At 40.5% G+C, this 14211-nt stretch overlaps 1 protein-coding gene across 2 annotated transcripts in view; it reads left to right on the top strand.

The window, feature by feature from the left end:
- nim1ka (NIM1 serine/threonine protein kinase a) overlaps positions 1 to 14211 on the top strand; it is a 109791-nt gene that overhangs the window by 89682 nt on the left and 5898 nt on the right. For both annotated transcript variants that reach the window (XM_039758613.1, XM_039758614.1), the window contains exon 4: positions 12561 to 12829. In XM_039758613.1, the coding sequence (XP_039614547.1) occupies positions 12561 to 12829 (269 nt within the window). The remainder of the gene's footprint in view (positions 1 to 12560; positions 12830 to 14211) is intronic.

Here is a 14211-nt window from a genome sequence, read left to right as displayed (position 1 = left end):
TGAACAATTGTACAGATTGTTTTAATTATGTCAGTTGACACCATTCCAGTAAAAGTACCACGATGCTAGGAAATCTAGATTATCAGCAGACTGGAAAAGGTGCCCAGGGGAGAGAGTTGGAGGCTGGTAGAACCCGCGTGTCACAGCATTATTGAGGAAAGATGAGGAGTGATGAGGCAATGAGGATTACGGCTCAGGTTGGCAAAGTCACATCCCTGTTATAAGCAAGCAACATGCTGAAAATGGCAATGTGTACAAGGTGGCCAGGAAATGGATTTGAGTGAGGGTCGGTTAAAGGCCTAGTGGGCCTCAAAACCAAATGTCCAAAAATGTAGCATCAGAATAAGAAAGAGTTCAGCGAATTGCGATTTGTGTCAAAAACTCCCAGGCCCTCCCTGTCTGCAGCTCCTATTGCGGAAAATTCAGCTCCAAAAACATACTGCTGTTGTTATTTGTATATAAAAATTATTGATAAAATCCAAAGTATACGCATTTTCTGTCTTCATTATTAATAGATTTATGAGTGTTAGATAGATAGATAGATAGATAGATAGATAGATAGATAGATAGATAGATAGATAGATAGATAGATAGAACTTTATTAATCCCCAAGGGGAAATTCACATCTTAAATTTTCTTTTTTTTTTTTTTTACAATTAATGTGATTTGTTTTTTTCTATACAGTCTTCAGTTTAAAGGGCAAAAGGGCATGTGTCATTTTAATAGGCCAGCAAGAGCAGAAACCCAATATTGCACCATAAATAATTAAACCGGGCCATGGCAGGACAAACTGATACACTTTCATTCATGCCTTTGAAAAAGAAGACAACAGCAGCATCTCACATTTCTGCTTTTATGCAGTGTTTCAGAATAAAGTCGAAGTGCCTGCTGCCGCCGTGTACATTGTTGTTAATGGTTTAATTAGATCAGTATATTAACGTGAATGTAGACCTCACTTTTGGATTTAATAATGTTAATTACAGAGGCAACAAGTATGACAATATAAGGTTTCAGAAACGCTTGACAAAATGGCACAGGCCTAGTTGTATCTTTGTGTAAGACAATTGTCTGCCGGACATTTAAGGTTTTTGTGCTTGTGCCACAGAGGACAACAGTTCTACAAAACTCATCTGTTTTTATTCAGCATTTTTATGATAAATCTGTAGTTTCTTTTTTAGTTTGGGGCAGTGTCTTTATATCAAGCGGATGGGGTGCATTTTCAGGGATTGTGTTCTTTTTAATCGTACAGTGCATCCAGAAAGTATTCACAGCGCATCACTTTTTCCACATTTTGTTATGTTACAGCCTTATTCCAAAATAGATTAAATTAATGTTTTTCTATAGAATTCTACACACAACATCCCATAATGACAATGTGAAAAAAAGTTTACTTGAGGGTTTTGCAAATTTATTAAAAATAAAAAAACTGAGAAATCACATGTACATAAATATTCACAGACTTTGCTCAATACTTTGTCGATGCACCTTTGGCAGCAATTACAGCCTCAAGTCTTTTTGAATATGATGCCACAAGCTTGGCACACCTATCCTTGGCCAGTTTTGCCCATTCCTATTTGCAGCACCTCTCAAGCTCTATCAGGTTGGATGGGAAGCGTCGGTGCACAGCCATTTTAAGATCTCTCCAGAGATGTTCAATCAGATTCAAGTCTGGGCTCTGGCTGGGCCACTCAAGGACATTCACAGAGTTGTCCTGAAGCCACTCCTTTGAGATCTTGGCTGTGTGCTTAGGGTTGTTGTCCTGCTGAAAGATGAACCGTCGTCCGAGTCTGAGGTCCAGAGTGCTCTGGAGCAAGTTTTCATCCAGGATGTCTCTGTACATTGCTGCAGTAATCTTTCCCTTTATCCTGACTAGTCTACCAGTTCCTACCGCTGAAAAACATCCCCACAGCATGATGCTGCCACCACCATGCTTCACTGTAGGGATGGTATTGGCCTGGTGATGAGCGGTGCCTGGTTTCCTCAAAACGTGATGCCTGGCATTCACACCAAAGAGTTCAATCTTTGTCTCACCAGACCAGAGAATTTTGTCCTTCTGGTGCCTTTTGGCAAACTCCAGGCAGGCTGCCATGTGCCTTTTACTAAGGAGTGGCTTCTGTCTGGCCACTCTACCATACAGGCCTTATTGGTGGATTGCTGCAGAGATGGTTGTCCTTCTGGAAGGTTCTCCTCTTTCCACAGAGGACCTCTGGAGCTCTGACAGAGTGACCATTGGGTTCTTGGTCACCTCCCTGACTAAGGCCCTTCCCTCCATTCGCTCAGTTTAGATGGCTGGCCAGCTCTAGGAAGAGTCCTGGTGGTTTTGAACTTCTTCCACTTACAGATGATGGAGGCCATTGTGCTCATTGGGACCTTCAAAGCAGCAGAAATTTTTCTGTAACCTTCCCCAGATTTGTGCCTCGAGACAATCCTGTCTCGGAGGTCTACAGACAATTCCTTTGACTTCATGCTTGGTTTGTGCTCTGACATGAACTGTCAACTGTGGGACCTTCTATAGACAGGTGTGTGCCTTTCCAAATCATGTCCAATCAACTGAATTTACCACAGGTGGACTCCAATTGAGATGCAGAAACATCTCAAGGATGATCAGGAGAAACAGGATGCACCAGAGCTCAATCCTGAGCATCATGGCAAAGGCTGTGAATATTTATGTACATGTGCTTTCTCAGTTTTTTTTTTTTTAATAAATTTGCAAAAACCTCAAGTAAACTTTTTTCATGTTGCCATTATGGGGTGTTGTGTGTAGAATTCTGAGGAAAAAAAAGAATTTAATCCATTTTGGAATAAGGCTGTAACGTAACAAAATGTGGAAAAAGTGATGCGCTGTGAATACTTTCCGGATGCACTGTAGTTTCCTAGAACCACTCCCTCGCCACCCATAATGAAGAACAAAATATAAAATCAAAAAGAAAAGAAAAAAATGTTGAGCTTGTTTTTGAGATTTAAGAAAAAAAAGGGATCAGGATATAAAACTTAGGTGATAATTCAAGTCGAAGTCGTTGCCAAAAGTCAAAAAGATATGTTGTCAAGTTTAAAACACTAATCAAACATCAAAGAACGTAAAGGATGAGCTATTTCTTCCCAAACATGGTATATATGCTTTTGTCAGAAGAAATTGTTTTCAAAAGTTAAGCACTTCCTATAAACTTAAACAAATACCTTCCCTGCAACAGCACTTTTACAATGGAGTCTATGGGGCATGGAGAAAAAGCTTAAAAATTTGCCAACTATGTCCATTTTTCAAGCAAAGACGCTTGTCAAGTATTAATCTGTGCTTTCTGATGATAACAAAAAGGATCTGGAAATAATCAGCTTATCTCCTATTCCTGGTACTTTTTTTCTCATGTTTTCTATTCACTTGTGAGAGTTCTCACATAAATAAGGAAGTGAATGAAAACAAAACCAACCGCATGACACGGAACGTTTACTGTTATTTGATCTTTTGAGAAGAACTCAACCCAACCGTGCGCACGGCTGGTCTTCTGTTAAAATGGCTGAATCTCATAGTATTGGTTTTTTTTTTTTGTCTTAAAAAATGATATGTGTTAACCATTTTACAATGTGTGGGTAACTGCAAGATGTGAATCAATACTCGACAAATGGATGTATTTGATACGTTTTTAAGCTTTTCCTCCCTTCCCCATAGCCTATAATGTAAAGCACCAGTGTGGGCAAATATGACTTGCATCATTTAGGGACAACAGGCCATGAAGTGGTCATTTTCCAATTAAACTTTGCACGATGGCGCAGTGATAGCGCTGTTACCTCACAGTTAGGAGACCCGGGTTTGCTTCCCAGGTCCTCCCTGCGTGGAGTTTGCATGTTCTCCCCATGTCTGCCTGGGTTTCCTTCCACAGTCCAAAAATGAGCAGGTTAGGTGCGTTGGCGATCCTAAATTATGCTTGGTGTGTGTGTGTCCTGCGGTGGGCTGGCACTCTGCCTGGGGTTTGTTCCTGCCTTGCGCCCTGTGCTGGCTGGGTTTGACTCCAGCAGACCCCCGTGACCCTGTGTTAGGATATAGCGGGTTGGAAAATGACTGACTGACTTTAAAATTGCCAATTTTTCTGCTACATTTCTAATCGTGGAAAAATGAATAAACAAAATTATAAATTCATGGCCTGCAACTGATAAATGAAAAAGTATAAGTTTTTTTTTATTTATAGAAAGAACACAGTTTTGAAGGGTGAATAAATATACGTATGCCATGTTTGTGAAGAAATAACTTTGACATGAAAAATACCAAACGTATCTTTTAATATAAAAAGCAAGTTCATTAAACTTGAAAATGTTTATTGTTGTAAGAATCACACAACAATACTGTTGTTACCCTAATCTCAGATACCCCAGAAATACAAGAACCAAACTTTATACCATCACTCTGATCATGTATTGCATCGCACATTCCTGGAGCATTCTGGGAATACTGCAGTAGCAACTCGTGATGTTAACCTCTCAAAATGGCGCCACTTGAAACTAAACAAATTGGTGTCACAGCGTAAAGAACCCTTCTTCAGGAAGCCTACTAAGTGAAAACAAAGGTCAAAATTAAATTATTTGAAATTATTTAACAAAGAAAATTAAAAAATGTCGTAGATGAATACTTTGCACAAAATACTAATCTCAAAAAACATTAATGAAAAACATTTATCGTAACAGTCTAACAGTCTCAGATACAAACAGCTGAAGCCTACGGAACAGCACAGCATCACAGCAGGACCCTTTTTTTCACATCATGGCATTAAAATGGTTTCAAATGACAGATCCAGTCAAGCAGGAATGTATTGTTCTAGAAGGTTTGTGCAAATCTTGCTTAGACGTTTGTTTCTCTGTTCACACTGCATACAAGTGGGTAGTCTGTCTCCGCTATGACCACACCATTCCTCATTAAGCAATAAGTTTTATTCTCCTAGAATCAGGGGGTTCTGAAGGTTTATTAGGTGGGTCCTGGACCTGGCCTGTGTGTCGAGGCTGTTGGAATAGGGCAGGGGTGGGCAAAGTCATTCCTGGAGGGCCGCGGGTTTTTGTTCCAAATCAGTTGCTTAATTAGAAAACAATCCTTGCCAATAATTACATTTCATGGCTTGTTAGTGCTTTAACTCTGCTATGTCAAGTCATTCTCATATCCTAGATTTTTTTTCCATTTTAAGGATATCATCCAAATACTTTGAAGTGTAAAACAGATGAGTAATTCTCAGTCCTTCACTTTTTTTGTCTTCTCTTTCCTTCCAAGTATTTAATTAAACCAAATAGTGCACGATAAATACACACAGGTATAAAGGGTAGCAAGCAAAATGGATAACTGCTGGTTTCTTTTGTCATTTGCATCTTATTGTAAATAAGGAGCAATTAAAAATCAAGAATGCTGCTATTTAAGACTTAAATAAGCAATAAGGGTTCAAAATCTTAATGAGAAAGATAACTAAAATGAAGCAGAAGTGTTTCTAGAGCAATAAGTGCTTCTTAGTAAGCAATTGGGTTGGAACAAAAACCTGCAGCCACTGCGGCCCTCCAGAAATGACTTTGCCCACCCCTGGAATAGGGCCTAGACTTCTGTGAATCCAAACTGAATTAACAGGAACTGAGAATGTTATATTACGATATTCTCACATTGGTGAGGTAATACATCATGGGCTCCATTGCAAAAAGTAAATCACCTAACAAAGCTTTAAAAATGACACAAATAAGGTAAAAGAACAAACTGGACAAACTGGTGAGTAAGGCAGGCTCTATTGTGGGCATGGAGCTGGACAGTTTGATATCTGTGGCAGAGCGACGGGCGCTGAGCAGGCACTTGTCAATCATGGAGAATTCACTACATCCACTGAACAGGATCATCTCCAGACAGAGGAGTAGCTTCAGCGACAGACGCTGTCACTGTCCTGCTCCACTGACAGACTGAGGAGATCGTTCCTCCTCCACACTATGCGACTCTTCAGTTCCACCCGGGGGGGTAAACGCTAACATTATATAAAGTTATTGTCTGTTATACCGGCCTCACAATTTCCACCCTGCATTTTTTAACTTGCACTGCTTTTTTATCACTCTTTAATTTAATATTGTTTTTATCAGTATGCTGCTGCTGGAGTATGTGAATTTCCCCTTGGGAATTAATAAAGTATCTATCTATCTATCTAGAAAACAAAAACTAGAAATGTGCAAGAAATTTGGAGTAAGATGCAGAATATGAATCATTAATGTAAAAAAATGAAATGTTTCAAAATAAGATTTCTGAAAGCTGCACTTCATTTAAAAGTAACATCTATATATATAATTCACTAAGGCAAGACAACCATGGAAAGCACGCCGGAAGGGGCTTTGATTCACTGAGCCGCCGCCAAGTAAGACACCTATGGCGCACGCAGGAAGGAGCCACGCCCACCAACTCCTGGCACCTCCGAGCCACGTTGACTGTTCATAGAGGCAGGTTTCTCGCGGAGGTGAATCGCCATATGCAGCGTGTGAAACGGTTTTGAGGGTATCCCATGGGATCCTTAAAACAATCCTTTACAACTGAGGTTAAAACACAATGAAGTAAGCAGTCTTTAAAAAACAAGTTTTCGGTTACGACGCACGACCGCGTGCACCATAGCAAACTGTTTTACACGCTACATACAGCAATTCGCATCAGCGACAAACAGGTGTCTTCTTCACTCACAGACAATTATATGTTGCTCTCTCCAGAGTTCCATCTTTTCATTCACTTTCTGTTGTATCCTCAAACCCTCCCTTTTTAGACAACTGTGTCTTTCCAGAAGTGTTCAACCATCAATAAATAATTATGCGGCGTTTGTTATGCCCCGGGTTCACTATTGTGTTGTATTTTGCTCTCTCCAGAGTTCCATCTTTTCATTCACTTACTGTTGTATTCTCACACCAACCCCGAACAGAGCCTCCATTGACTCCGCGAAGATCACAGCATCGTCAGCAAAGTCAAGATCCATGAATCTTTCTTCACCAACAGATGCTCCACAGCTGTTGGACCCCACGACTTTGCCCAACACCCAGTCCATACAAGCATTGAACAGAGTAGGAGCAAGAACACACCCCTCATGAACTCCAGAATCAACTGGGAAAAACACAGAGGTCCTGCCTCCACTCTGCACAGCACTAGCAGCGGGCTTGGTGGGCGTGGCTCCTTCCTGCGTGCGCCATAGGTGTCTTACTCTCCAGAGTTCCATCTTTTCATTCACTTACTGTTGTATTCTCACACCAACCCATTTTAGACGACCGTTTCTTTCCAGAAGTGTTTAGCATTCAATTAATAATTATGCATGAGATTGAGCGTGTGTCTACCAGGCGCAGAGAGGCGTGGGTAAGCCGTTGAACCCCATTCGGGCTGCAAACCGTGGAATTCCCACTAAGTGCGACTCATACGCTCCCACTGGTTGCGTCCCTACCCTTTGTGCACACCCCCCTCCCACCTCGCGACTACCGTGGTCGGGTGTCTCGGTGGATTATATATAGAAAAGCAGCCAAAACCGAACAGAGCAATGAAAAGTCTATGTGAGTCACAGGCACATCTGGACTTTGTAAAGACGACGACTTAAGTGACGAGTTGGAAGTGGGCACATGAGCGGGCAGTGCATACTGAACAAGAAATCAGCAGACTAGCATGATGGAGGGAGCTGAGGGGACGTCCTTCTCCTCTCCTCCCGTTCCACACTCCGCACCATGCACCCCCATCCCTCCGTCTGGCAAGAGGAGGCGCGATTGTGGTCCGCCAGTTTTCAGTCATGGACGATTGTGTGTTGGTTCATTCCGTGCATTGTTACAATGTTGCTTTTCTTGTTGATTTATTACATTACCGATTTTTCAAATGTTAATTTTCTCCCTGTGCTTAAAAATCATTTAAAAATCGGCCTGATTATGCGGCGTATGGTACGCCGCGGGTTGGCTAGTTTATTTTAATTACATTGTGATAAAATTGTGATGCCTATTTTAGTAACAACAGCCCAAGTCCCCCACATTCCCTCAGTGTGGCTGCTCATCAGGGGTCAGGTTAATAACACTTAATGTGCACACCAAAAGAGGCTCAAAATGTGCAGGTTTACACACAAACATTGGGGTTTATAAAAGAAAATTAGACAGGAGAATGTGCGTATATTTTACAGCAACTGTGACGCATCCGCACACAAAATTTCAGAGAAACTGGGAAATGATGACACCCTCAATAAAGCAGCTAAATGACGACTCGTGTATAACAATTCATATCACCAATTATAATGTATGTTGGCATGACAGATGTTGGACCTCAAAAGTGATGAGTATAATATGCAGACTCTATTTTAGTTCACTTTTAAGAGGGCCACTGCAGCGCTCGTGCACTAAATAGTTCAGTTTATATACAGTAGGCTAGCTTTTGTCACATCTCAGGGAACTGGCCAACAGGTCAATATCATGCCCGCTGTGCTGGAAGCCATTAACTGACTGACGAGGCACTACGCTCAGTTTTGTCATTTGATGTGGATGTACGTACATAAAACATAACAGGTTTTTGCTAACTTAAAAAGGCAATTAGCGGCATTGTCCAGTTTTGCTAACATACTGTAATTGGAGCAGTTTACTGCACCCATATTGCAATAATGGCACCTAGCGAGTATGGTGCTAATTTGTTTAACTATAAGCAGAGACATTCCATTAACATACAAGTCATCTGTGACGCCAAGATGAGACTGACAAACGTTGTGGCTTGATGGCCTGGGTCAACCTGTGATTAGTTTATTTTGAGGCATATTAGCTTTGATTAGACAACTTGTTGACGGTGCTTTACAGTACGTGATGATGGCTGGCTTGCTGACAGTGTCACTGGCTGAACCCTCAGTGTTTCATATGGCCTGTACTATTCATGGTAACAGCAGTCATGCCATTATATGTGCCAGTTTAGACACTGGTGCCTGATGTTTTTCTGATCCCCAGTGGAGAGGCGCTACAAATCCAAAGAGGACTGTTTCATTTATGTTAGGTAGAATGCCCAGAGGGGACTGGGTGGTCTCATGGTCTGGAATCCCTACAGATTTTATGTTTTTTTGTTTTTTCTGTCCCCCCTGGCCATTGAACCTTACTCTTACTCGATGTTAATTAATGTTGACTTATTTTGTTTTTTTATTCTTTTATTTTTCTATTCTTTTAATATGTAAAGCACTTTGAGCTACTGTTTGTATGAAAATGTGCTATATAAATAAATGTTGTTGTTGTTGTTACAATGCTTGTATAGTTTAGTTAGATGAAACTTTTTTGTTTTTCATGATTTTTTTTTGCTTTGGTCCTTTTTTAAAGACATTATGATTCATCTTTGCAACGCAATAAACTGAAAATTCTAAGGTGGAAGTAAATAGATGTTATATACATAGATGTCTACGTAATATCGACCGCTTACACCCATCTCTTTCAGCCACCAGTGCTGCTATTCTTGTTCATGCTCTGGTGACATCTCATATTGATTACAGTAATTCTATCTTATTTAGTCTTCCTCAAAAACTCCTTTACAAACTTCAACTGCTTCAGAATGCTGCTATTAAAATGCTCTTATTACCAGAACCCCTTCCATTGAACACTTTACTCCAGTCCTTCAGCAGCTTCACTGGCTTCCTGTTAAACATTGCATTGATTTTAAGATTCTGCTTATTACTAACAAGATCCTCCATAATCTGGCACCTGCTCATCTCTCTGATCTTCTTCATATCTCCGTCCCTTCCCGTATCCTTAGATCTTCCTCCTTTATTAAACTTATTATACAGTTAGGTCCATAAATATTTGGACAGAGACAACTATTTTCTACTTTTGGTTCTGTACATTACCACAATGAATTTTAAATGAAACAACTCAGATTCAGTTGAAGTGCAGACTTTCAGCTTTAATTCAGTGGGTTGAACAAAAAGATTGCATAAAAATGTGAGGCAACTAAAGCATTTTTTAACACAATCCCTTCGTTTCAGGGGCTCAAAAGTAACTGGACAATTGACTCAAAGGCTATTTCATGGGCAGGTGTTGGCAAGTCCATCGTTATGTCATTATCAATTAAGCAGATAAAAGGCCTGGAGTTGATTTGAGGTGTGGTGCTTGCATGTGGAAGATTTTGCTGTGAACAGACAACATGCGGTCAAAGGAGCTCTCCATGCAGGTGAAAGAAGCCATCCTTAAGCTGCGAAAACAGAAAAAACACATCTGAGAAATTGCTACAATATTACGAGTGGCAAAATCTACAGTTTGGTACATCCTGAGAAAGAAAGCAAGCACTGGTGAACTCAGCAACGCAAAAAGACCTGGACATCCACAGAAGACAACAGTGGTGGATGATAGCAGAATCATTTCCATGGTGAAGAGAAACCCCTTCACAACAGCCAACCAAGTGAACAACACTCTCCGGGGTGTTGATATCGATATCCAAGTCTACCATAAAGAGAAGACTGCATGAAAGTAAATACAGAGGGTGCACTGCAAGGTGCAAGCCACTCATAAGCCTCAAGAATAGAAAGGCTAGATTGGACTTTGCTAAAAACATCTAAAAAGCCAGCACAGTCCTGGAAAAACATTCTTTGGACAGAAGAAACCAAGATCAACCTCTACCAGAATGATGGCAAGAAAAAAGTATGGAGAAGGTGTGGAACAGCTCATTATCCAAAGCATACCACATCATCTGTAAAACACTGTGGAGGCAGTGTGATGGCTTGGGCTGCCAGTGGCACTGGGACACTAGTGTTTATTGATGATGTGACACAGGACAGAAGCAGCCGAATGAATTCTGAGGTGTTCAGAGACATACTGTCTGCTCAAATCCAGCTAAATGCAGTCAAATTGATTGGGCGGCGTTTCATGATACAGATGGACAATGACCCAAAACATACAGCCAAAGCAACCCAGGAGTTTATTAAAGCAAGAAGTGGAAAATTCTTGAATGGCCAAGTCAGTCACCTGATCTTAACCCAATTGAGCATGCATTTCACTTGTTGAAGACTAAACTTCGGACAGAAACGCCCACAAACAAACAGCAACTGAAAGCCGCTGCAGTAAAGGCCTGGCAGAGCATTAAAAAGGAGGAAACCCAGCATCTGGTGATGTCCATGAGTTCAATACTTCAGGCTGTCATTGCCAGCAAAGGGTTTTCAACCAAGTATTAGAAATGAACATTTTATTTCCAGTTATTTAATTTGTCCAATTACTTTTGAGCCCCTGAAATGAAGGGATTGTGTTAAAAATGCTTTAGTTGCCTCACATTTTTATGCAATCTTTTTGTTCAACCCACTGAATTAAAGCTGAAAGTCTGCACTTCAACTGCATCTTAGTTGTTTCATTTAAAATTCATTGTGGTAATGTACAGAACCAAAATTAGAAAAACGTTGTGTCTGTCCAAATATTTATGGACCTCACTGTACCTCCTGCTCAACTAAATGGGGCTTACAGCTTTCAGTCACCTATGAAACTCTCTTCCACAAGGTATTCATAATATGGACTCTTCCTACCTTTAAATCTCCCCTTAAAACACATCTGTTTAAGATGGCTTATTCTGTTTGATAAAAAGTTTATTTGATATATTTTATTATTGCATTTATTCTGGTTTTACTGCACTGTAGTATTTTACTAATTTTACAATGTGATTATTGTTATTAATGTGTTCTGTAAGTGTCCTTGTGTGCCTTGAAAGGCACCTGAAACTAAAATAAATTATTACTTATTATATACACTGTATCTTTAAATGAACTAATCTACTTTTAAACATAATGAATCTGTTTATATAATACAAACATCATTTGAAGTCCAGTTACTGCGCAGTACATCTTCAGATCAGGGGTCTCCAACTCCAGTCCTGGAGGGCTACTGTGGCTGCCGGTTTTCATTCTAACCCTTTCTTAATTAGTGACCAGATTTTGCTGCTAGTTAACCCTTTGCCTTAAGACTCAGGCCCCTTAATTATTTCTTTTTTACTTAATTAGCAACCAAACAATATGAAGGCACAAAATGTACCAACACATAAACAACAACCACCATCCATCACACAATAACTGAAAATAAAGAAAGGTGAAGGCCTCAGTAATGTTGATCTGCTCTTAAAAAAGAAAATCACCAGTTTTGGAAATGTCTGCCATGACAGAATGAGCACCATGAGATTAAATAACGGGTTTAATTAGCAATGAGAATTGGCTTCAAATTAAGAAACTGAATGAAGTGAAGTTGGTTGGAGTTTGAGGCCCCAACTTCGTTGGTCATCTGTGGGCTCACTTCACACCAAAACTTATGTTTAGGTGCTGTTTAAGGAAAAAAGAATCAATTCAGCGGTCAGTCTCTCAAGAAAAGTCAATTCAAATAATGGGAAATAGTTAATTAGCAGCAAAAACTGGTCACTATTTAAGAAAAGAGTTAGAATGCAAACTTGCAGCCACAGTAGCTCTCCAGGGCTGGAGTTGGAGACCCCTGCTTTAGACGCACTGAATGAGTGCCATTCTAACCCTAATTTTTCTGCAGGTAAAACTCATAGATTAATGCAGAACTCCATGACGTCTAGTGCACTGGTTTTGACAGAACTTATTTATTTTCCAATATTTCAGAAAAAGTGGCAATAAAAATCTTGGATAAAACAAAACTTGACCAGAAGACACAGAGGCTGTTGTCCAGAGAGATCTCGAGCATGGAGAAGCTGCATCATCCCAACATCATCCGGCTGTATGAGGTGGTGGAGACCCTGTCCAAGCTGCACCTCATCATGGAGTACGCAGGTGGAGGGGAGCTCTTTGCCAAGATCAGCATGGAAGGCAAACTGTCCAACACAAACAGCAAAATGGTTTTTTCCCAGATTTTGTCTGCAGTCAAGCACATGGTGGGTTGGCTATTGTATGTCAGTTGTAAAGGGGATGGGCTGTGTGTTTTGTTTAACCTAATAGGTCAAACCTCAGCCCACACAGAAAGGGGCAAGAAACGCATGTAGGTGCATACATCAAGAAGACCAGACTGTTCTCTGAACATCTTTTATTCATGTGCCGTTATGATTCATTTTTAGCACATCTTAGGTTAATTGGTAGCTCTGACTTGGCTTGGAGTGAATGTGGATGTGTGTAATAGCGCACCCTGCAAAGGACCGGCACCCCCTTCAGAATGTAATTACAGATATCTCAGATTCTGACAAACCAGAACTGGGGTTATAAACATCTACAAGTGGAATTAGCAGGAGATTTTGAATTTTCAAAATGTCCTGATCCACTGCGTCTCCTGGTACTTTACGCTCACAGTATGTACGGAGCGTGGCCTCTTTCATATTGGAGAAGCATGGCATGCTCAGTCAGGTATCACCGCAGACTCCTAGTTCTCAGAAGTGCGTGGAAACACTCCCGTTGTGAATTCACGTAGAAAGTACCCGATGACTTGTGTGAACACGCTTATTACAGCTACATGTTGATAAATATGAAGTGTGTGAGACAGTGGTAATTACAGTGAGTTACTGGTCAAACACATCATACAAGGTAAGTCAAAAACGATCAACATTTTCGTTATCATTTTATTTCGATTGGCTGTACAGCTTTCACCGCGCACATGTGGAAACATGGTGAGCACAGTGGTAAATGTTCGACATTGATCAGTCAGTTTTTCTTGTTCTTTTCCAGAAGTGAACAATGTTGCTCCGTTCCATTTGCACCAAAGAAGAGCAGTGACCAGTAATCCTCCTTTAATGGGCTGAAGATGTACCAAGGGCCAAAATCCATAGAAGGCTTTCTGCACAACATGGAGACAGTGTTTTACCACAGCAGAGTGTTTACGAATGGACTGAGAAGTTCATAAATGGTCAGACAAGTGCTAAGCATGAAGAAAGAACAGAATGCTCCGACACCTGCACTACCAACAGCAACACTGCGCAAGTCCATATCATGGACTCTAGCAAACTGATAAGGATTTTGACCCTAGTACTCTCACTACTTACTACTCACTGCTTTTCTTTGGTGCAAACAGAGACTGGCATGGCCATATGTACTAGAAAACAACAAGAGAAATTGACTGATCACGGTAGAACCACTGAGACCACAGACACAACATGTTTCCACATGTGCGCGGAGAAAGCTGTATATCCAAAACAAACAAAATGATCACAAAAGTGTGGATAATTATCAGCTTTGTGCTGCACATTCCAACGAGTCATATGTCACATGTTGACGGTGTATGGTATAAATCAAGCAGATCAATATTCCTAGTATCAGTTTGTGTTTAATT

The sequence above is a fragment of the Polypterus senegalus genome, chromosome 7 (assembly GCF_016835505.1).
Source record: "Polypterus senegalus isolate Bchr_013 chromosome 7, ASM1683550v1, whole genome shotgun sequence".
Lineage (NCBI taxonomy): Eukaryota > Metazoa > Chordata > Cladistia > Polypteriformes > Polypteridae > Polypterus > Polypterus senegalus.
The sequence above is the reverse complement of the archived record's forward strand: the minus strand, read 5'-3'. Positions and strand labels throughout refer to the sequence as shown.